Below are 21,971 nucleotides of genomic sequence, written 5' to 3' on the forward strand. Positions count from 1 at the left end.
ATGCTGAAAAAAGCCTGTGGGGTTGTGACCAGTTCAGAGACTGTTTCAACACAAAGGAGTACTTTTAACCCAGAACACAGTCACAATAAAATGGTCTCAACATGCAACATCAGTTTAAGTCAGGGAGAGGGAAGGCACCCCAAAGCTTGCAGCCCTACACACCTCAACATAGAATTTGATTGGAGTGTTCCCAGCTCCTGAACAGAAGCAAAGCAATCAATGTGCCCTCCAGCTCTGCGTGCCTGGGGCAGAACAGGGCTCCTGGCATTTAGGTGGAACCAAAGGGTTCCTAGAAGAGAAACCCCATGCAAGAGAGGGCTGAGAACTGGAAACAGAAAATGCATCCTTGTGGAAAGCAGTTCCACTGCACAGCTGCCCAAAGGAACCCTTCAGAGGGCACAGAAGGAAAGCAAAGGTAATTTGGAAAACCAAAGAGTTTGTGTGACTAGTGAAGAACAGCCACAAGTAAGACATCTGCAAGGGGCAACAAAGACAGACAAAGGGGATGACCAGTGTCACACAAAGCAGTTCAATGATACTACACAACTGAGGTGCCTTTGGGTCCCTGAATTCAAGGGGACAAAAGATAGGAGATAAAGAAACATGAAAAAGAGTTGCCAGTTAGGAGAAGCTGAACAGTGGTTCAGAGGGAATTTAGGGGGAGCCTTCGTGGTCTTGGGTGAGAGAAATCTTCAGAGCAGCTGTGAGAAAATGGGTCTACACAAGTAGAGAGTAAATTATTAAGAATCAGAATACAGAACTCAGGCAGGGAAAAAACCCAGGCTGCAAGAAATCACTCACCCTTCTTCCTCTCTCTGCATGCTGAACAAACCCCTGTGTTAAAAAGCATTTTGATGCATTCCTAAATTACCCAACTACAGAAACAAGCTGCTGAGCTCACCACAAAATATGGACTGTATGGCAGAACTCTGCTAACTGATGTTCCTGCATTCCACTTACAGCCCACTGCAGAGGCAGGGCACCTGTGTGGCAGCCCACACAAAGCTGATGCAGCAGCTTTTGGCATCAGTGAAGCAGCTTTGCTACTGAGCTCCATCTGAAAAGCAAAGATCTGTCTCCAGTCTGACAACAAGGAGCCCTACAGCTGTCTAAGTGAACCTCCTCTATCAGATCCACTCAAAAAGTGCTCTTCCTCTGGAGTTACTTGGCTCTTGTGCCTGTCCAGAGATCCAGCTGCTCCACAGTCATTTTGGTGGTAGGAAGGAGTTAGATAGGAAGTGAGCTCTCAAAACCCCCCATACCTTAAAAAAAGAGTCTACCACTGTCAAGAGAACAAAAGAAATAATCCTCCCCCCCCTACATAGTAAGCCAAAAAGCTGCTTAAAACACCCCAACCACTCCAAAATAAACAGCTGGATAGACTTTGCCAGTTAAATGCTTACAAGTTACAGCCACAGCTCCTCAAATGCTTCAAGATTCGCTACTCTGCAGCACAGTAAGTGATAAATCACCCACAAAGCTGTGAACTACAGCTGATTCCTGCCCCTAATATTCTGATCTAATTCAAACACTACTTTAGCTACAATCACATCTGTCTGAACTTCTCCATTCTGAACTTTTCTTGGGGGATGGTACTGCAAGTGAAGGCAGAAAGCAAGCAAACCAGGACGTGCTCACTACCTGACCGTGCCACTCCTTGCAGGAGGGCAAACGGCCGAGGCATGTGGGCAGGCTGTCTTACCTGTGCCCTCTCTTCATCAAATTCCAGGCAGCCCATACCATCCAGTCTCTGTAGATCTATCCAGCCTTTCCAGATGACACAGACACCGTTGAGAATCATAGGTGCCTTCAAGTACACCTGAAAAAGCAAAGCACAGCAGCCTCTGTGAGCGTGGAAGCGCTTCCACGCATGCCTGCATCAGGAAGCTTCTAGATGTATTCTTAGAAGAACATCCAAACCAGCTGGTAACATGAGACTCTGCTTCACAGCTTCTCCTGCCTCCTTTCCAAGAACCCCTTTTAATCAAGCCAGGGCTGTAACTTCTGCCTACTGTGCTGGATGGAATAAATTTAAGCCATGTTCTTGTTTTATATAACTGGCATGCACCAGGATCTGGTTAGACTCCTGTCACTGCTTTCAGTTAGAGTCACTGTTTAATCTTGCCAGCTTACCTTCCTGGCACAGCAAGTGGCAGGCTGCCAGGCAGAGAGGATTCTTTACAGCACATTTCAAATGGTTAAAGAAGGACACATGCTTTCCTTCACCCCTAAGCAGCACTGTGTTTTTATCCCCCCAAAAGCAGGAGGCTCTTTCAATGCAGCAGGTTCAGTCCTCCCCCAGTCTACAAACCGGTTGGGAGTTGAGTAAACTAAGCTCTCCAGCCACAGCCTGCTGCAAAGCAGCAACTCTTCCTGTCTCTCTTCCAGGGTTTGGGAAAGGCTTCTCAAAAGGAAGCAACAGCAGATGATCAAACCCATCTGCAGGCACCACCGTGCACAGTGCCTGGAGCTGCGGCGACGAATAATGCATGAGCTGAAGGCCCCACATCTATCTAGGTAATGGCAAGATGATACAGGGATTTCAAGCAGAAGAATTTCCCCTTCTAAAGGCCACAGATTCATCTCCACACAGGAAATTTAAGCAGCAGCAAATGCAATGCTTAATGAGTTTTGACACTGTGTGTTTGATGATGGCAGCCTTGAAAACAAAAAAAACCACCAAACCACCCCAAACCCACCAAACCAGCCCAAAGCAAAGCTACCTAAAATGTAAAGAGACAAAAAAGAAAGGGGGAGGGGGAAGAAAAATACAAATAAATCACCCTTCAGTAGTTATTTCAAGTCAAAACCTCTCCTGAAACAGGAGTTGGTCTGTGCTGAATCATGTGTGCATGTCTGTGCCCACTTCAGGTTTAAAGACATTCCGAATCCTGTGGAGCCCTTTTCAGTCTTCATAGAATCAACCAGGTTGGAAGAGACCTCCAAGATCATCCAGGCCAACCTAGCACCCAGCCCTGGCCAATTAACCAGACCATGGCACTCAGTGCCAACCTAGCACCCAGCCCTAGCCAATCAACCAGACCATGGCACTAAGTGCCAACCTAGCACCCAGCCCTGGCCAATTAACCAGACCATGGCACTCAGTGCCAACCTAGCACCCAGCCCTGGCCAAGCAACCAGACCATGGCACTCAGTGCCAACCTAGCACCCAGCCCTGACCAATTAACCAGACCATGGCACTCAGTGCCAACTAAGCACCCAGCCCTGGCCAAGCAACCAGATCATGGCACTAAGTGCCAACCTAGCACCCAGCCCTGGCCAAGCAACCAGATCATGGCACTAAGTGTCCCAGCCAGCCTTGGCTTCAACACCTCCAGGCACAGTGACTCCACCACCTCCCTGGGCAGCCCATTCCAATGCCAATCACTCTCTCTGACAACAACTTCCTCCTCATATCCAGCCTAGACCTATCTTGGCTGATGGGACAGGGTGGATGCTAGGTTGGACTGGATGATCTTGGAGGTCTCTTCCAACCTGTCTGATTCTATGAAGCCTCATTCAGGATGATTCCTGTTGACACCACTCGTGTCCATGCGGGACCTTGCACCTCATTAAAACACACAGTAAGGCACAACTGTGCTTTTCCCACTGTCTCAGAGAGAGGCATTTCAACTCCTCCTTCCCCCCCTCTCCTCTTTCTGGAGAATGGAAACCACCTAAGGCTGAAGCCAAAACCGTTTAACCACATATTTCCTCCTCTTCCTCCTCACATAAAGCCATGCTGGCTCCTCTGCCATTTCCGAACCTAACCGAATAGTGAGTCAATTACTGCTCTGGTCTGCCAGCACACCACCTGTGACAGCACCTCCACACCAACTGGCCTTCAAAGCATCAGAATGCTCTCTTCTGAAAGCTGCCTTAAGATCCTTGGAGTAGGAATAGAATCAGCCAGGTTGGAAGAGACCTCCAAGCTCAGCCAGTCCAACCTAGCACCCAGCCCTGCCCAAGCAACCAGACCATGGCACTAAGTGCCCCAGCCAGGCTTGGCCTCAACACCTCCAGGCACAGTGACTCCACCACCTCCCTGGGCAGCCCATTCCAATGCCAATCACTCTCTCTGACAACAACTTCCTCCTAACATCCAGCCTAGACCTCCCCTGGCACAACTTGAGGCTCTGTCCCCTTCTTCTGTTGCTGCTTGCCTGGCAGCAGAGCCCAACCCCACCTGGCTACAGCCTCCCTGCAGGCAGCTGCAGGCAGCAATCAGCTCTGCCCTGAGCCTCCTCTGCTGCAGCCTGCACCCCCCCAGCTCCCTCAGCCTCTCCTCTCAGGGCTGTGCTCCAGGCCCCTCACAGCTTTGTCGCCCTCCTGTGGACACCTTCCAGTACTGCAACTTCTCTCTGCAATTGAGGAGCCCAGAACTGGACACAGCACTCCAGGGGTGGCCTGAGCAGTGCTGAGCACGGGGGAACAAGAACCTCCCTTGTGCTGCTGCCCACACTGCTCCTGAGCCAGCCCAGGATGCCATTGGCTCTGCTGCCCACCTGGGCACACTGCTGCCTCCTGTTCAGCTCCTCTCTCCCAGCATCCCCAGGTCCCTCTCTGCCTGGCTGCTCTCAGCCACTCTGGCCCCAGCCTGTAGAGTTGCTTGGGGTTGTTGTGGCCTAAGTGTAGAACCTTGCACTTGGCCCTGTCCAATCTCATCCCATTGGCCTCTGCCCACCCATCCAGCCTGGCCAGGTCCCTCTGCAGGACTCTCCTACCCTCCAGCAGCTCCACACCTGCTCCTAGCTTGGTGTCATCTGCAAAATTACTGATGTGAGACTCAATCTCCTAGTCCAGATCATCACTAAAGATATTGACCAGGACTGCACCCAGCACTGAACTCTGGGGCACACCACCATGACAGCTGCCAGCTGGATGTGGCACCATTCACCACCACTCTCCAGGCCTGGCCTTTCAGACAGTTCTTGACCCATTTCAGAGTGAATCTGTCCAAGCCACGAGCTGCCAGCTGTGCCAGGAGCTTGTTGTGACAGATGGTGCCAAAGGCTTCGCTGCAGTCCAGGTGGACTACATCCACAGCCTGCCCCACATTCACCAGGCAGGTAACCTGATCATAAAGGAGATGAGGAGAGCAAGGGCAAAAAGCCTTTCAGTTGGAAAAGACCTCTAAGATCATCAAGTCCAGTCCTCAGCTTTCCCCCCAGTACTACTGGTTCAAAGTAGGGAAAAGGTGGTTTTGGTAGAACAACTCTTTCAAGGTTTGGTTGCTCACCCCAGACTGAATGCACTTGTAGCAGGTTACAATTGTGCCCCACACCTCCAGGTGCTTTCCATCATAGCATCTGGAAGAAACTGGATTTAGATTAGATGTTAGGAAGTTCTTCCCCAGGAGGCTGGTGAGGCACTGGCAGAGGTTGTACAGAGAAGCTGTGGAGGCCCCAAGCCTGGAATTGTTCAAGGCTAGTTTGGATCAAGCCTTGAACAACCTGGTCTAGTAGGAGGTGTCCCTGCTCATGGCACAGGGGTTGAATGTTCACAGAACAGGAAGGGACCTCCAGAGATCGAGTCCAACCCCCCTGCCAAAAAGCAGGATCACCTAGGGTAGGCCACACAGGAATGCATCCAGACTGGGTTTGAAAGTCTCCAGAGAAGGAGACTCCACAAGCTCCCCTGGGCAGCATTTCATGACCTTTCAGATCCTTCCCAATCCACAGAACGATCTGGGTTGGGGAGGACCTTAAAAATCATCTAGTTCCAACCCCCATGTCATGGGCAGGGACACCTCCCATTAGATCAGGTTGCCCAAACCAGTCTATGATTCTATGCCAGTCTTGGATGAAAAGCTCCAGAGAGCCTTTGGAAGGAGGAGTGCTGGAAGTCAGGCAATTGCTGATTTTATCCTCAGTGGATAAACCTAATGCTACATAAAGAAACACCATGAGAGAAACACTCAAGAGGAGAAGTTGTGTTGTACAGCTGCCTCCTTTCAGAGTACAGAGTACCAAAGGAGATGCAGCTCTTCTGACAGTGACAGTAACTAAGCTGAGCATCACCAACGCACGCTGAAGGGGAGTAAGTTGTCCCTCGTTTTCTGCATGCTGGCACAGCCCAAGCTGATCAGTTAGAATCATACAATCAACCAGGTTGGAAGAGACCTCCAAGATCAGCCAGTCCAAACCCAGCAGTTTGTCAGATTCTGGGACAGCCACCTACTGAAATCTGCATCTTCCCTAACTTAAACCAGCTCAGGTGGTTGTTACACAAGAGCTTCACTTCAGCTCAGACTGCATCTTCCATTTCCAGCTCCTACTACAAATCAAAGCAGTGTTAGAGCTTCTTAAATGAGAGAAGCAGACATGAAACTTTCACATCTGGAACAGGCTTTTAGTGTTGGAACAAATATTCTCTGCTTGGTGACTGAACAATGACTGAGAGCAAACTCTGTATTTGCTGGCAGATTGTCTGGATGGAGGATGAACAGCTCCACAAACACACACATCCGTGAGAAGGAGCTGCATCCATACAGCCAGCTCGAAGTTGTTGAGCTGTGTTTGTGCTTCCTCAGCCCACAAGCTGGTTTGATCTCCAAGCCCTCTCCCTGTGCCACACAGGGTACCTCACCTTCCTTCACAGAATCAAACAGGTTGGAAGAGTCCTCCAAGCTCATCCATCCCAACCTAGCACCCAGCCCTATCCAGTCATCTAGGCCATGGCACTAAATGCCTCATCCAGGCTTTTCTTGAACACCTCCAGGGATGGTGACTCCACCACCTCCCTGGGCAGCCCATTCCAATAGCAAATCACTCTCTCTGGGAAGAACTTCCTCCTAACATCCAGCCTAGACCTCCCCCAGCAGAACTTGAGACTGTGTCCCCTTGTTCTGTTGCTGGTTGCCTGACAGAAGAGACCAACCCCACCTGGCTAGAACCTCCCTTCAGGTAGTTGTAGACAGCAATGAGGTCACCCCCCCCGCCCCGGAGCCTACTTCAACTAATCCCTTATTTCTTTTCACCTGCCTTTAAATGGGCCTCTCCTCCAACCCAACCAACTGGGAGCTGGCTTTGTTGTTAAAAGCAGGCAGGGAAGTGGCTCCTGCAACTCCATTTGTCCCTATTTTTTCAGCTCCAGGTTGGTTTCCAGGCAGTGAAGCAGACCTAGAGTACAATTCTCAACGACTTGAAAAAAAACCAAACCTCAACGCACACAAAAGCTGCTTCACTTGAGCCCAGGAGCCAAAGCCTCAGTTTCACATCCTATTTTAACCCTCTAGTAAATCCTTATCTGGAAGCACCAGGGCTATCTAACCGATGTGCAGCAGATATGCTATCTGCATGCTCCATCCACACATCCTGCAGTTAAAGAGAAAAATGTTCCTGCTCCCTAAAGCAACCAAACCATTTCCTCCCCCAGAGATTGCACACAGTTCTCACCACCCACCGACTAATGAATCAGCAGGCTCACATCAGCTACCACCACCCCCACCCCTCCTCCCCCCCCCCCCCCCCCCCCCACACCATGAGACCAACTTCAACCCCCCAGGAAACACCAGTCCCCAGTGCAGAGCTGCGGTCCCCCCCACCCCCATTTCTGTTTTCGTTTTCCCAGCACACTGGAGCACAAACCACATTCTTACAGCAGAGGCTCAGCCCTGACTCACCAGCCCCTGCCTCGGCACACACACATCTGCCCATTCACAACTGCTCACACAAGCTGCCTCTCTCTTGGCTGAGCCAAGTCTGTCTGTTCCAGTTCTGATCCCACCTTCTGAATCATCCTCCACTTTTAAACACTGCAGCAGCAGCCTCCCTTGTGACTTCACCTATGAAATGCTGACCGGTAAGAAACAAACAGCTGAGGGCATTTGCTCTGAGCAGAAAAGATGTTAAATCAGTTAAGGCTACTTCATCATTTCAGCTTCTCCCTACACTGTGTGCTCAGCTGTGTAAAAGGAGACTACCTGTGCAAGGTGCCAGGATCCCAGCATGGGAGAGGATGGAAGGGATCTCTGCAGATCATCCAGTCCAACCCCCCTGCTAAAGCAGGGCACCCAGAGCAGATTGCCCAGGAGCACAGGGTCCAGCTGGGTTTGGAAGCTCTACAGAGAGGGAGACTCCACAACCTCTCTGGGCAGCCTGCTGCGGGCTCCAGCACCCTCACACCAAACAAGTTTCTCCTCCTGTTTCAGATGGTACCTCCTGGGCTTCAGTTTGTGCTCACTGCTCCTTGTCCTGTCCCTAGGCACTGCTGACAAGAGTCTGGCCCCAGCCTCTTGCCGAGCTCAGATCCCCTCTGGGGCTGCTCTTCTGCAGGCTCTCAGTCCCAGAGCTCTCAGCCTTTCCCTCTTACAGAGGTGCTCCAGGCCCCCTCAGCATCTCCATGGCCTCTGCTGGCCTCTCTCACACTGCCGTGGTAGAGAACACCACGACTCACTTGCAGATGAGAGTCAGGGAAGAGTTGCTAGCCTGGCTATCTAAGACAGGCAGATAAAGAGAGAAGCATCAACCTCTGAAACACCAAGAGGAGGAAAAAAAGCTTTTCCAAAATTGCACCACAATTTACTCTTTGAGGAAGAAAACAGAGTAATTCCTTGTTTGGTGCACCAAAATCAAAGTTACAGCAGAAGGTGACATCTCCAGCAGAGGCTTCCCTCCACAGACACACTTTTTGATCCTGATCCCTCCTATAGAATCAAACAGGTTGGAAGAGACCTCCAAGCTCATCCTGGCCAACCTAGCACCCAGCCCCAGCCAATGAATTAGACCATGGCACTAAGTGCCAACCTAGCACCCAGCCCTGGCCAACCAACCAGACCATGGCACTCAGTGCCCCAGCTAGGCTTGGCTTCAACACCTCCAGCCACAGCCACTCCACCACCTCCCTGGGCAGCCCATTCCAATGCCAATCACTCTCTCTGACAACAACTTCCTCCTAACATCCAGCCTAGACCTCCTCTGGCACAACTTGAGACTCTGTCCCCTTGTTCTGCTGCTGCTTGCCTGGCAGCAGAGCCCAACCCCACCTGGCTACAGCCTCCCTGCAGGCAGCTGCAGGCAGCAATGAGCTCTGCCCTGAGCCTCCTCTGCTGCAGGCTGCACCCCCCCAGCTCCCTCAGCCTCTCCTCTCAGGGCTGTGCTCCAGGCCCCTCCCCAGCCTTGCTGTCCTTCTCTCAACACCCTCCAGCACCTCAACATCTCTCTTGAACTAAGGAGCCCAGAACTGGACACAGCACTCCAGGGGTGGCCTGAGCAGTGCTGAGCACAGGGGAACAAGAACCTCCCTTGTGCTGCTGCCCACACTGCTCCTGAGCCAGCCCAGGATGCCATTGGCTCTGCTGCCCACCTGGGCACACTGCTGCCTCCTGTTCAGCTCCTCTCTGCCAGCACCCCCAGGGCTCTCTCTGCCTGGCTGCTCTCAGCCACTCTGTGCCTCCTATTTTCTAACAAGCTAACAAAACCCGAGCAAGCCTGGGAGAGCCTGCATCATCCAGCAGACTCTGCAAACTGGCTTAGGAAACGTGCCCTTTGCTGAGACAGTTTGAACTGGGGATGAAACAGTAAATAAAGAGAGCTGAAAAGAAGCCCATTTACAAAGCCATTATGGGTGCAATCGACTCCGCAGCGGTTGTAATCTCAGAACAATAGAATCATCACTACAAATCACAAGAGCTCCAAAATCCAACAGCTTGAGATCAATCCTTCTATCTCCTGCCTTCAATCCAATTATTCTTCTTCCTTTAAGCACAACAAGGGAGTGTTCTCTGCAGCGTTTTGAAGGCTACATCTCGAACAGCTTCCACTGTGTGAAAATGAGGGTCTGTGACGCTTTAAACCTGGCTGTCTTCTATACGAGGCAGAGGAAGTGACACCGCGGGGCAAGAGCCTTTCCTCACTTGTACAGGGATGACCTGGCTGTGGCTTTCAAGATGAATACAGCTCCTCGGTTTCTCAAGGGTAGCACCTGCCTCATAGCTGTGCCACATCACCAAGCACAGGCTGCCGCTGCTTCATGGGCAGCTGTCAGGGTGATGATGGCCAGAGCAAGAGGACTGCCCCAGAACACCCCAGCAGGCACAGCAGACCATGCCCAGCACTGTCACTTCTCTGTCTGGGACCTGCTCCTACAGCTCCTCCTCCTTAGGACTGCACACAGGAGTGTGCCTGCAGTTTTAGAAGCAGGTAATCCAAGAATGGTTTGGGCTGGGACATCTCATCCAAGCCTCCTGCAGTCAAGCAAGGACATCTGTAAGCAGAGCAGGTTGCTCAGAGCCCCAGACAATCTGACCTGGAATGGTTCCAGGCATGAGGCATCTGCCACCTCTCTGGGCAACCTGGGACAGGTCTCAGCACCCTCAGTGCCAAACGTGTCTTCCAGTCCAACTCTGCCCTTTGGTTTAAACTCCTCAGCCCCCGTCACAACAGGCACTGCTAGACAGTCTTTAGCCTCTGTAAATAACTTGAGCTGAGGCTGGCAGGATCAGCAATGACCAGGCCCTTAAAAGCATTCTTTGGAAGAATCCCACTCCAACTTTAAGTCTTCTTCCTTCCCCAGTGTCACTTTCAGGCTTCCTCACACACTCACCTCAAAAAACCCAAGCAGAAACAGATCACAACTGCCAACCACTCAGGCTTTATTCACTGAGCACCAGAAGACTTTCTGGAATGAAGGTTCAACACCCAAACTGAAACAGGGTTCCTCTGTTCCATGAGCTACAACAAGGTGCATCCCTTCAGCCAATTCAGAAACATCAACCAAGCAGTTTGCTGGCTCAGAAGCTCAGCCTAGGGCACAAAAAAAACCCCAAACCCATGAAGAAAACAGAAGGCCTAAATGCAGCCTTTCATGCCATGGTGTTTTAGAGGGGAATTCCCAATTCACTGACTGTGAGGAACAGATCTGCTGAAATGAATAATATCCCAGGAACTGCTAACAGCCTGCATGAGAATTTTAATAGCAACACCACCCCTGGAGATATTTAACCTGATCTAGCTCAGGATGGCTGCAGAGGGACAGGGACCATTGGAGGTCCCAACTCAGCCCATTCTGTGATTTCATGAATACTTAAAAGTAGCTGAGTGCAGGTAGGGGCTCCTCACAGGATGGCAGGGGTTGGAAGGGACCCAAGGAGATCATCCAGTCCAACCCCCCTGCCAGAGCAGGGCCACACAATCTAGCACAGATCACAAAGGAACACATCCAGACAGGCCTGGAAAGGCTCCAGAGAAGGAGACTCCACAACCTCTCTGGGCAGCCTGTGCCAGGGCTCTGTGACCCTTACAGTAAAGAAGTTCCCCCTTGTGTTGAGATAGAGCCTCCTGTGCTGCAGCTTACACCCACTGCTCCTTGTCCCATCCCAGGGAGCAGTGAGCAGAGCCTGTCCTCCCCCTCCTGACCCCCAGATATTGATAACCATGTATTAAATCCCCTCTCAGTCTTCTCTTCTCCAGACTAAGCAGCCCCAGGTCCCTCAGCCTCTCCTCATCAGGCAGTGCTGCAGTCCCCTCATCATCCTCACAGCCCTACACTGGACCCTCTCCAGCAGATCCCTGTCCCTCTGAAACTGGGGAGCCCAAAACTGAAGGCAGTACTCAAGATGAAATCTCAGCAGGGCACAGTAGAGGGGAAGGAGAACCTCCCTTGATCTGCTGGACACACTCTGCTTAATACACCCCAGGATCCCATTGGCCTTCTTGGCCAGCAGGGCACATTGCTGTGCCATGGATGTTATCCACCAGGCACTCCCAGGTCCCTCTCCTTGGGGCTGCTCTCCAGCAGATCACCTCTCAACCTGTACTGCTGCAGTATATTAGAGCTAACTACATCAGCTATTATTTTGCAGGGGTTAGTTGTACTGTGAGCAGTTCTGGAGCCCCCAGCACAAGCAGGACATGGAACTGTTGGAGCTAGTCCAGAGGAAGCCACAAAGATGCTCAGAGGGCTGCAGCAGCTCTGCTATGAGGACAGGCTACAAGACTTGGGGCTCTGCAGCCTGGAGAAGAGAAGGCTTTGAAGAGACCTCGGAGTGGCCTGGGGAGGAACTAGTGACAAGGTCTTGTAATGACAGGACAAGGGGGAAAGGGTTTGAACTGGCAGAGGGGAGATTGAAACTGGATGTGAGGAAAGGGCTCTTTGCAGTGAGGGTGGTGAGACACTGGCACAGGTTGCCCAGGGAGGTTGTGGAGCACAGAAGCACCCAATGTGATCAAAGATCACATTCTGTGCTTCTGTGCTCCACAACCTCCCTGGAGGTGTTCAAGGCCAGGCTGGATGAGGCCTTGAACACCCTGTTCTAGTGGGAGGTGTCCCTGCCTATGGCAGGGGGTTGGAGCTGGCTGATCCTCGAGGTCCCTTCCAACCTAAACCCTTCTAAGATAAAAGGTTCAGACAGGCTTTACACGATTTGAACCCCTGGCATTTGCTCCCTTACAGAGCAGCACATTCCTGGGGGAAGTCTGATTCATTGGCTAAGCAAGTTGTAACTGATTTAATTTCTCAGCTCTTAAATTCAGTCTGGCCCTTATAGAATGCTCCCTGGGCAGCCCATTCCAATGGGAAATCACTCTTCCTGTGAAGAACTTCCTCCTAACATCCAGCCTATACCTACCCCAGCACAACTTGAGACTGAAAGCCATCAGAGGGCTGGAGAACACCCTCTGTGGGGACAGGCTGAGAGGGATGGGGGTGTTCAGCCTGGAGAAGAGAAGGCTCCAGAGAGAGACCTTAGAGCAGCATTACAGTACCTGAAAAGGCTCCAGGAGAGCTGAGCAGGGACTTTCAATAAAGGCTTGCAGTGACAGGGTGAGAGGCAATGGCTTTCAGCTTGAGCAGAGGAGATGTAGACTGGAGATGAAGAAGAAACTCTTTACAGTCAGGGTGGGGAGACCCTGGAGCAGGTTGCCCAGGGAGGCTGTGGCTGCTCCCTTCCTGGAGGTGTTCAAGGCCAGGCTGGCTGAGGCTTCAAGTGACCTGATCTAGCGGGAAGGTCTCTGCCCATACCAGGGTTTGGGAACTAAATGATCTTTGAAGTCAGCTCCAAGCTAAACCAACCTACAAATCCTTCTGGTCCTTTGCACCTAAACCCTCGACAGTTTTCTGCAGTGAGGACTCAGCAGGCTCCCAGCTTCCACCATCACTTTGCAGGGTGCTGTACTCAGGATGCCTCTGGACACGAGATGGTTGCCCACTGCTGCTCCAGCCACGTGAAAGTGCTTGTCCTTAGCATATTCCAAATAAACTAAACACTCAAGCTTCAGAAAGGAATCCCCAAACACTCTCCAGCAGCATGAGAAAAATACCCTACTGGAGCTGCTTTACTTTGTCCAGATGCCTTCCTGCCTTAGCTCTCCTATTTTTCAGCATTCTCCAGCCTCCTATTAGTTTTCCACAAATAACCCCCCAAAAAAATCTAGCGATGCCCCCTGCTGAAGAATGTTTGCTCCTCCCTTGCTGTAATCTATTTTGGGGTTGAAAAGAAGCTAAACATTTTTTGCCACCTTCGACCTGTTTTGTCAAGACAATGCTGGCTGCTCCTCAAGTGCCATCAAGAAAGATTTCATCAGGACATAAAACCTCCCATCAAGTGTTCCAGAGCTGTTCTCCACCCTAGATTCCAGGCCTAAAAGTAGCTGAAATGTGTGGCAGACAACATTTTGTCTCCAGTCAGTGGAACAGGAGAAGTGTAAGGACCCTTGCTGCAAAAATGATGCCAGGTTTAAGAACTCCTTCTGTCACAGAATCCTTAAGCTTGGATATGATCTTTAAGATCAAGTCCAACCTTCTTCCCAACATCTCCATAACTGTGCCTCCAAAGTGCCACATCTACTTGTTCTTTTGAACACCTCCAGGGATGGTGACTCCACCACCTCCCTGGGCAGCCTCTTCCACTGCCTCACACATCACCTGCTGCAGGTTTTCTGCTCTGCTTACACTGAGATGAACAGATAAAATAAATTCCATACCCTCAAGTCCCACAACAAAGCTGCTGCCTGAAAGTTTTTAAGGCCAGGCTGGATGTGGCTCTGGGCAACCTCAAGTGTCCTTGCCCATGGCAGGAGAGTTGGAACTGGATGATCCTTGAGGTCCCTTCCATCCCTGACAATTCTGTGCTTCTGTGAACTAAGTGCAGTACCTTAGAGACAGAAAAAAGGCAGAAGTTCTTCACAGGCTCCTCAAGTAGCTACAATCTGGATCCCATATACAAGTTTAGATATTACTGCAAGAGAAAATCCAGACTTCCTGCTCAGACAAAACATCTGCAGCATCAGCTATCCCCCCTCAAAAAATGATCCTTTCATTAGCACTCAGCCTCTTGGAACAGCAATCTTGTGCAAGAGTCTTCTTTCCCCCCCACCCCCACACCCCCCATATTGTTGTCCCAGCACATATTTCACCAGGCTGACTTGCTAAAGCATCAACTATGCAATTATGCAAGCTAATTAGCTCATTTTGTTAGTGGTGCTTTGGACAATAAAGCTTGAAGGAGCATTTCAGTAAGTTTCAGAGGAATGACAGTTCCTCCTAGCAAATGCTTCATCATCCTATTGACCATTTCTTCTCTCTAATAGGAACTATGGAGGGATTTCCATGAAGCAGCAGACATCCTCTCCAGCAATGCTCTTACTTCTCTCCTCTTCCAAAAGGCTGAGAAAAGCAGGATGTTAACAGCTTCACTTAGTAAGTGGAGAGCAACTATGCAAAAGCAGAGGATTCAACCATCCAAGATGTCCTGGATTGCCTCCAGGATCTCAGAAATCTCAAGCACTGCTTTCATCTGTCCTTCTGCAGAGCTGCTTTCCTAAATGCACATTTTAGCTTGCTAGCTCTGGGTCTGTTCCCCTCTTCTGAGCAGCTTTAGGATGATGGCAAGAGAGTAATTTGGAGTCTTGTCTACACAACCCTAATAGGTGCATTTAGCTCACCAGAAGAGGTTCAAGGTTACAGATAAAGTGTGACTGGATAACTGCTTCTATATGATGTAATAAAGGCTAACCAGAAACAGGTTTAGTGATGGCAGATCTGAAGAAGTCAGGAAGGCAGCAAAGCTGGTGAAGGGCCTGGAGCACAAGTCTTGTGAGGAGCAGCTGAGGGAACTGAGCTTGTTCAGCCTGGAGAAGAGGAGGCTGAGGGGAGACCTTCTGGATCTCCACAACTCACAGAAAGGAGGGCTGAGCAGGGTCAGGGTGGGCTCTGCTCCCTAGTAACATGCAGCAGGACAAGAGGAAATGGCCTCAAGTTGTTTCAGGGGAGGTTCAGGTTGCACATATTAGAAAAAGGAGTATTTTTAAACATTAGCAATAATACAGACTTTGAGGAGACCTTGGGGTGGCCTTCCAGTTATCTGAAGTGGGCCTAGGAGAAGGATGAGGAGGGACTATTGACAAGGTCTTGTAACGACAGGGCAAGGAATACTTGCTTTAAACTGGCAGAGGGGAGATTTAAATTGGATGTCAGGAAGAAGTTCTTCACAATGAGGGTGGTGAGACACTGGCACACATTGCCCAGGGAGGCTGTGCAGCACAGAATGTGATCACATTCTGTGCTCCACAGCCTCCCTGGGGGTTTTCAGGACCAGGCTGGATGAGGCCTTGAGCAACCTGTTCTAGTGGGAGGTGTCCCTGCCTATGGCAGGAGGTTGGAACTGGATGAGTTTTGAGGTCCCTTCCTTCCAACCTAAGCCATTCTATGATTCTATATAGTTCCTTCCTTGAAAGGGTTGTCAAGCCCTGGAACAGGCTGCCCAGGGCAGTGGTGGAATCACCACACCTGAAGTGCTCAAAACCACATAGACATGGCTCAGGAACATGGTTTAGTGATGGACTTGGCAGTGTTAATGATTGGAGTTGGTGATCCTGGGAGGTCTTTTCCAACCTTGATGATTCCATGGCCTACAGGAAGGGTTGGTGGCCACCACACCAGCCGTGCTGCAAGCACTGGTGATGAGCTTTGCTTCAAAGCTGTGCCATCAGGGCACCCTCAGCACAGAGCATGAACAAGGCTGCAGACAGCAACAAGTCCCTGGAAGATGGGAGGAGGGACAGGATTCCAAGGAAAAGGCTGTGGGTACTTGTCACATGAGAGCTGCCTGGTGTGACTCATGCTCTAGCAGCAGAGGGCACCCAGTGATAAATCACTCTGCAGGAACAACTGCCCAGCTTGTCAGCACAGGACAACACATACCTAACGAGCTAGGAGCTCTCAGGATTCCTCCTCCCCAAACCCAAGTTGCTAACTGGTGAGAGAGCAAAAGGTGGATGCAGACAGAGGCATGGCCCAGTTTTGAGGGTGAATAAGCAGATGCCCCACAACCAGCTGTCCTCAAATGGAGCTTACAATTAACTAGCTCTGCTCTATCCAACAGCAGGTCACAACGACCAACACAAAACAAGAGGAAGTTACACTCTCCTCTAGAGCTAAAATGGTGTAGAAGCCTAACAAAAGAAATGAGGTATCTGTGGCAAAAGAAAAAAGAAGACAGAAACTGAGCTGCCTCTGCTAAATAACAAACTCTTAAGCACAAACACAGTAATAAAACCTAGAATCACAAGCATCAATAGAAATCTAGTACTCTCTCCAGACCATATAGATGATCCTGGAGGAAAACTGATCAAAGGAACCTTCCAGAGCAGTGGATCCTTCTTATTCATCAAGCCTCTGCGGCACTTCCATCGTGCAGCTCCAAGAACAAATGAAGCTGTTTAGCCAGGCTGGGTACAAAGTGGACACAGCACCAAGCCCATTTATCTGCTGTTAGAGTAGCCACACACTGACTGCCTTGTTAAAAACCCACAGAAATAGCCTGAGACAGATGAAAAAGGAATGAGAGTGAGGAGGGCTTCACCAGGGCGACTCCATTTCCCCTTGCCGAAGCAAGCAGCCCCTGAAGGGTCCAAGCACACAGCTCAGCAACTGAAGTATCTCCACTGACCCTCAGCTGCTCTTCACAGAACAATCTCTGCCTGGTTACCACGATTTTGGGGGTTGTGGAGCCATCAGGAAGACCTAAGTGAGGGGATGAACAATGGTTTAAGGGTGCCTGGGAAAAGCACCAGCTCTGGGGACAGGCACCAGTCAGATCTTCCAAACTCCACATCCCTGAAGCAAGCTGAGACTAAGGCAGAAGAGGAATTCTGCTAGCACAAAGGCAGAGAACAGCAGATGAAGATGCAAGTCTGACCACAAAATGATGTTATCCTAACCTATCAGTGAATAAGGGACTAGCCCAAAATCAGGCCAGGAGTGTAGAGCTGTGCAATGAACCCCAGCCCCACTTCGGATCTGGAAGCAACAACATTGTCCAGCAAGAAAAAGCATTAATGAGAAGGATAGCTCCAAGCAAACAAAACATCCTCAGCAGGTGCCCTCACATAGTAAGAGAGGACCCCCAAGATGCCCCTTAGAGGTTGACATCTACTGGTTTAACTAGGTTACATCCTGCAGGCCCTTCACCACACAAAGAGCTCTGTCAGAGCTTGTTAGGCGATGCCCAACTCTTCGGGGCTGTAGCACTGTCCCCTGGAGTGCCTTCCACAGAGATCTTTAGCAACAGGCTGAAAGAGCAGACCACTAAGAGCACGAAGTGCTGGTAACAGTTAAGACCACATGCACCTCATGGCTGAGACAGTCTGCCCTATGTGGTGGCACAGCACAGTGAGAGCTTTAATGTGATGGCTCAGGTTGGACTGGATTATCTCGGAGGTCTCTTCCAACCTGGTTGTTCTGTGATTCTCCAGCATACTTTTGTTCCCCCCTCCTACATCCCTACCATCAGACATCTTCCCCTCCTGATTAACCAAATGAAACTTGAATTCTTTTTGTCCAAAGACTCAGTGGAGTGCAGGGAACACACACAAGTAACTGCTAACTGTGAGAACATTTTAGATGGTGACAGTGCAAAAACCAAAAACCCCAAATACTGCAGGACTGAAAACACAGGAACTTAAGAAATGTGGCTCCTGAGGAAGGGCAAAATGAGAGCTGAAACTGTAAATCAGAGCCCCTTACTGAATCATTAAAAGCATCCACAGCTAAGAGAAGTAAAAAGGTGCTGCTCCAATTCTGTTTGAATGACTAAATGTTTTGTCTAGATTCTTTACGAAGCAGTGAGGCCCAAAGAAAATGAAGTAAAGCTTCTGACTCAGTACAGTTTAATTCAGATCTCTCTCATCAATTAAGCCTTCACTACCCAGGTAAATTCTCCTGGTGATCCTGTCTTTGACCAGGAACTGCATTTGCTCTGAAAATGAAGCAGCCAGTGCCCCACCCCAAGCATCTATGAGAAGGGCCAGGAGGATGCTCAGAGGCTGCAGCAGCTCTGCTGTGAGCACAGCCTGAAAGAGTTGGGGCTGTGCAGTCTGCAGAAAAGGAGGCTCCCAGGTGACCTTCTTGTGGCCTTTCAGTATCTAAAGGGACCTACAAAAAAGCTGGGGAGGGACTTTTTAGGCTCTCAAGGAATGGAGCAAAGCTGGAGGTGAGGAGGTTCAGACTGGCCGTGAGGAGGAAGTAGTTGAGCAGGAGAGTGGTGAGAGGCTGGAATGGGTTGCCCAGGGAGGTGGTTGAGGCCCTGTCCCTGAAGATGTTTAGAGCCAGGCTGGCTGAGGCTGTGGGCAGCCTGACCTAGGGTAGGGTGTCCCTGCCCATGGCAGGGTGGGGTTGGAACTGGCTGATCCTGGTGGTCCCTTCCAATCCTGACTGATTCTTTAAGTCAGAAAAAGACAACTCGTGGACAAGACCCAGCTCTCAAACCTCTAGTAAAAGGATCCATGGGGAAAACTGCTGCTGTCAGCTGCCACTTCAATAGAGCATTTATTCAAATGCATCAGTTCTCCTCCTCAATCCAGCTCTGTGGTGTCTGCAGCAGAAGAGATTTTCACCTCTTTAGATTCATCAGCTTATAGCCAAATAAAACTTCTTCGTTGCAACTGCACTCAGCATCTTCAGGGAGCGAAGAGAGGTCTGGTAAGCTTTAGTCATGGCTAGAACAAAGTCTACTGAGCAGAAACTGTAGCTCCCTCCCAGATGTGGCAAAGCAAGCACTTTGAATCAATTTAAATCATGCCTGATGTGCTCTCCACCAGAGTTCACAGCACATTCTGCTGCAAGCAGCCCGTGCCGAGGGCTCTGCTTTGTGAGCAGCAGCCGCTCACCAGCAGACAGGAAGCTCAGCTGCCTCAGAAGCGAGATGGAGAACAGTAGTGGAAAGGGGAGGGGAAGTAAAACAACTTCATACACACACACACACTCCACCAGTGCAGTGGCTGGCATTGAAACTACAAAAGAGGATACCTGAGAGCTATATAAACATCTCAAACAAGAAGTAAAAATCCTGGGACGTTGCATCTTGTGCAAGAATTACACAGAGTGAATCACCTTCAGGAAAGCCTGATCACAGAGTTCCCCACAAACCAAGGGGACTTGCCATAAAATCAGATTTTAGTCCACAAACACAGAGCTAAGCCTGAAGTTCACAAGGTACAGGTATAAAAAACAGAGCAGAAATTAAGAGAATGTCATTAAGCACAACCAAAATTAGTCCAAGTAATTAACAGTAACCAAGGAAGCACGATGAAAATCCAAGCTCTATACATCACCCCAGTGCTCAGTGAAGTGACATTCCAGCAATGTATTCCACTCTGAACTTCTTAGCAACATCTACTCATCTGCTCCTTAAAACCCCACCAGAGTGGGTATTAGCTGACCACAGGCTCACAGGATGTTAGGGGTCGGAAGGGACCCAACAGACATCCAGTCCAACCCCTCTGCCAGAGCAGGATGATCCTATCTAACACAGATCACACGGGAACACAGCCAGGCAGGGCTGGAAAGGCTCCAGAGAAGGAGACTCCACAGCCTCTCTGGGCAGCCTGTGCCAGGGCTCTGGGACCCTTACAGTAAAGAAGTTCCCCCTCGTGTTGAGCTGGATCTGCAGCTTACACCCATTGCTCCTTGTCCTATTCCAGGGAGCAGTGAGCAGAGCCTGTCCCCTCCTCCTGGCAGCCCTCAGACAGTTATAAACATTTATCCAATCCCCTCTAAGTCTTCTCTTTTCCAGACTAAGCAGCCCCAGGTCACTCAGCCTCATCAGCCATGCCCTCCAGTCCCCTCATCATCCTCACTGCCCTCTGCTGGACTCTATCCAGCAAATCCCTGTTCCTCTTTAACTGGGGAGTCCCAAACTCAACACAGTATTCAAGGTGAGGTCTCACCAGGACAGAGCAGAAGGGGAGGAGAATCTCCCTTGATCTGCTGGACACACAGTATCACAGTATCACCAAGGTTGGAAGAGACCTCACAGATCATCAAGTCCAACCCTTTACCACAGAGCTCAAGGCTAGACCATGGCACCAAGTGCCACGTCCAGTCCTGCCTTGAACAGCCCCAGGGACGGCGACTCCACCACCTCCCCAGGCAGCCCATTCCAGTGTCCAATGACTCTCTCAGGGAAGAACTTTCTCCTCACCTCCAGCCTAAATTTCCCCTGGCATAGCTTGAGGCTGTGTCCTCTCATTCTGGTGCTGGCCACCTGAGAGAAGAGAGCAACCTCCCCCTGGCCACAACCACCCTTCAGGTAGTTGTAGACAGCAATAAGGTCACCCCTGAGCCTCCTCTTCTCCAGGCTAACCAATCCCAGCTCCCTCAGCCTCTCACAACACACCCCAGGATCCCCTTGGCCTTCTTGGCCCCCAGGGCACATTGCTGTGCCATGGTTAACTTGTTCTCCACCAGGACCCCCAGGTCTGACCACAGAAAGGATAAGGAAGCCTCGGTATGGATCAGATATCCAGAGTAAGGGCACACTGAATTGGACATCCTCCCACAACCACAGTGTAAGACAACATTCTAACATTTCTACAGTCCAGGAACCTATTTTTAGTGCTGCTTTGTCTTTTGCTATATGACAAACCTGAAAAATTGCTCAAGTGTGCAATTAAATTTGCTGCTGGTAACAAAAGACAGCACAGAATCTTAAAACTATCTCAAGAAAGAGAGCTGAGCTTGACTTTAAAACAAGTAGAAACATCTAGTGAACACTTGACTCTCCAACTCTTGAATTAATGAAGACAGGGTACCCACCAGAGGCTTAACCCAACCATTGTGAGCATCAGATGCAGCAAATTAAAAGGCAAATTAAACACATGGAAAAACCCCTCGGTTAAGAAACAGCAGAGTGAAAAACCTCAAGCCTGCAAAGGAGATACTCACAGAACCCTGACTCTGACATAAATTCACAAGTGTGCTCCTCCACCTAAAAATCCATCACTTCAGGAGCAGTTCCAGCAGTGGTAGCTTGGTCAGGCTGTGTCCAGAACTGCTCAGGCACGACGGTGACACACTTCAGCTCCGGATAAACTCTTTCTGAGCCATCCTTTGCTTAGCTAAACACTGCAGCAGAATTCTCAAATAAAAACAATTCTCCTGTTGGTTGAGTTTATCTGCATTCTAGATCTCAAACTAAAGCCTGAAATAGTAATTAAGTGACAGCTCTCTCACACCTCTCTCCCCCCACTCCTCTCCCCTCCCCCCAAGCTGTTTTCTTGTTTAATTCATATAATTAAAACCATGCTTTGCTGGCTGAAATCCAGGGATGAACAAACACACATTATGCACTGCCTCCAGAATCAAAGCTCATAAAACAACGTTGCACAGAGCTAGAGGTGGGGGGGGGGGGGGGGAGAGGAAATCATCACATGGTGTTAAAGAGACTGCTGAGGTCTGTGAAAGCAATTCTTAATCAAGCCAAGCGACAACAATCCGCAGGGGACCCAATCTCAGCCCATTCCTATCAAGCACTCGAGTGTTTGCATTGATAAGGTAAGAAACACTCTCCCGTTCTGCTGAATGAAGCCGCTCCCGTAACTTCAGAGCAGCTTAGCGCTGGGCAGAGCCATCCTGCACCTCTCACATGTGTTTTACAGCAGCAGCAAAGTTGGATGAGCAGTGGGAATTTGGGGCTTGCTTCACAGCCACGCTGCCCCCATTTGGTAGCCTGTCCACCTCTAGCCTCAGCCAGA

The 21,971-nt window shown here is 50.2% G+C and overlaps 1 protein-coding gene across 6 annotated transcripts in view; it reads right to left on the reverse strand.

The window, feature by feature from the left end:
* Positions 1 to 21,971, reverse strand: part of CBFB (core-binding factor subunit beta) — a 58,107-nt gene that overhangs the window by 28,793 nt on the left and 7,343 nt on the right. For all 6 annotated transcript variants that reach the window (XM_064160479.1, XM_064160477.1, XM_064160478.1 and 3 more), the window contains exon 4: positions 1,703 to 1,819. In XM_064160479.1, the coding sequence (XP_064016549.1) occupies positions 1,703 to 1,819 (117 nt within the window). The remainder of the gene's footprint in view (positions 1 to 1,702; positions 1,820 to 21,971) is intronic.

This window comes from Pogoniulus pusillus, chromosome 20, assembly GCF_015220805.1.
Source record: "Pogoniulus pusillus isolate bPogPus1 chromosome 20, bPogPus1.pri, whole genome shotgun sequence".
NCBI lineage: Eukaryota > Metazoa > Chordata > Aves > Piciformes > Lybiidae > Pogoniulus > Pogoniulus pusillus.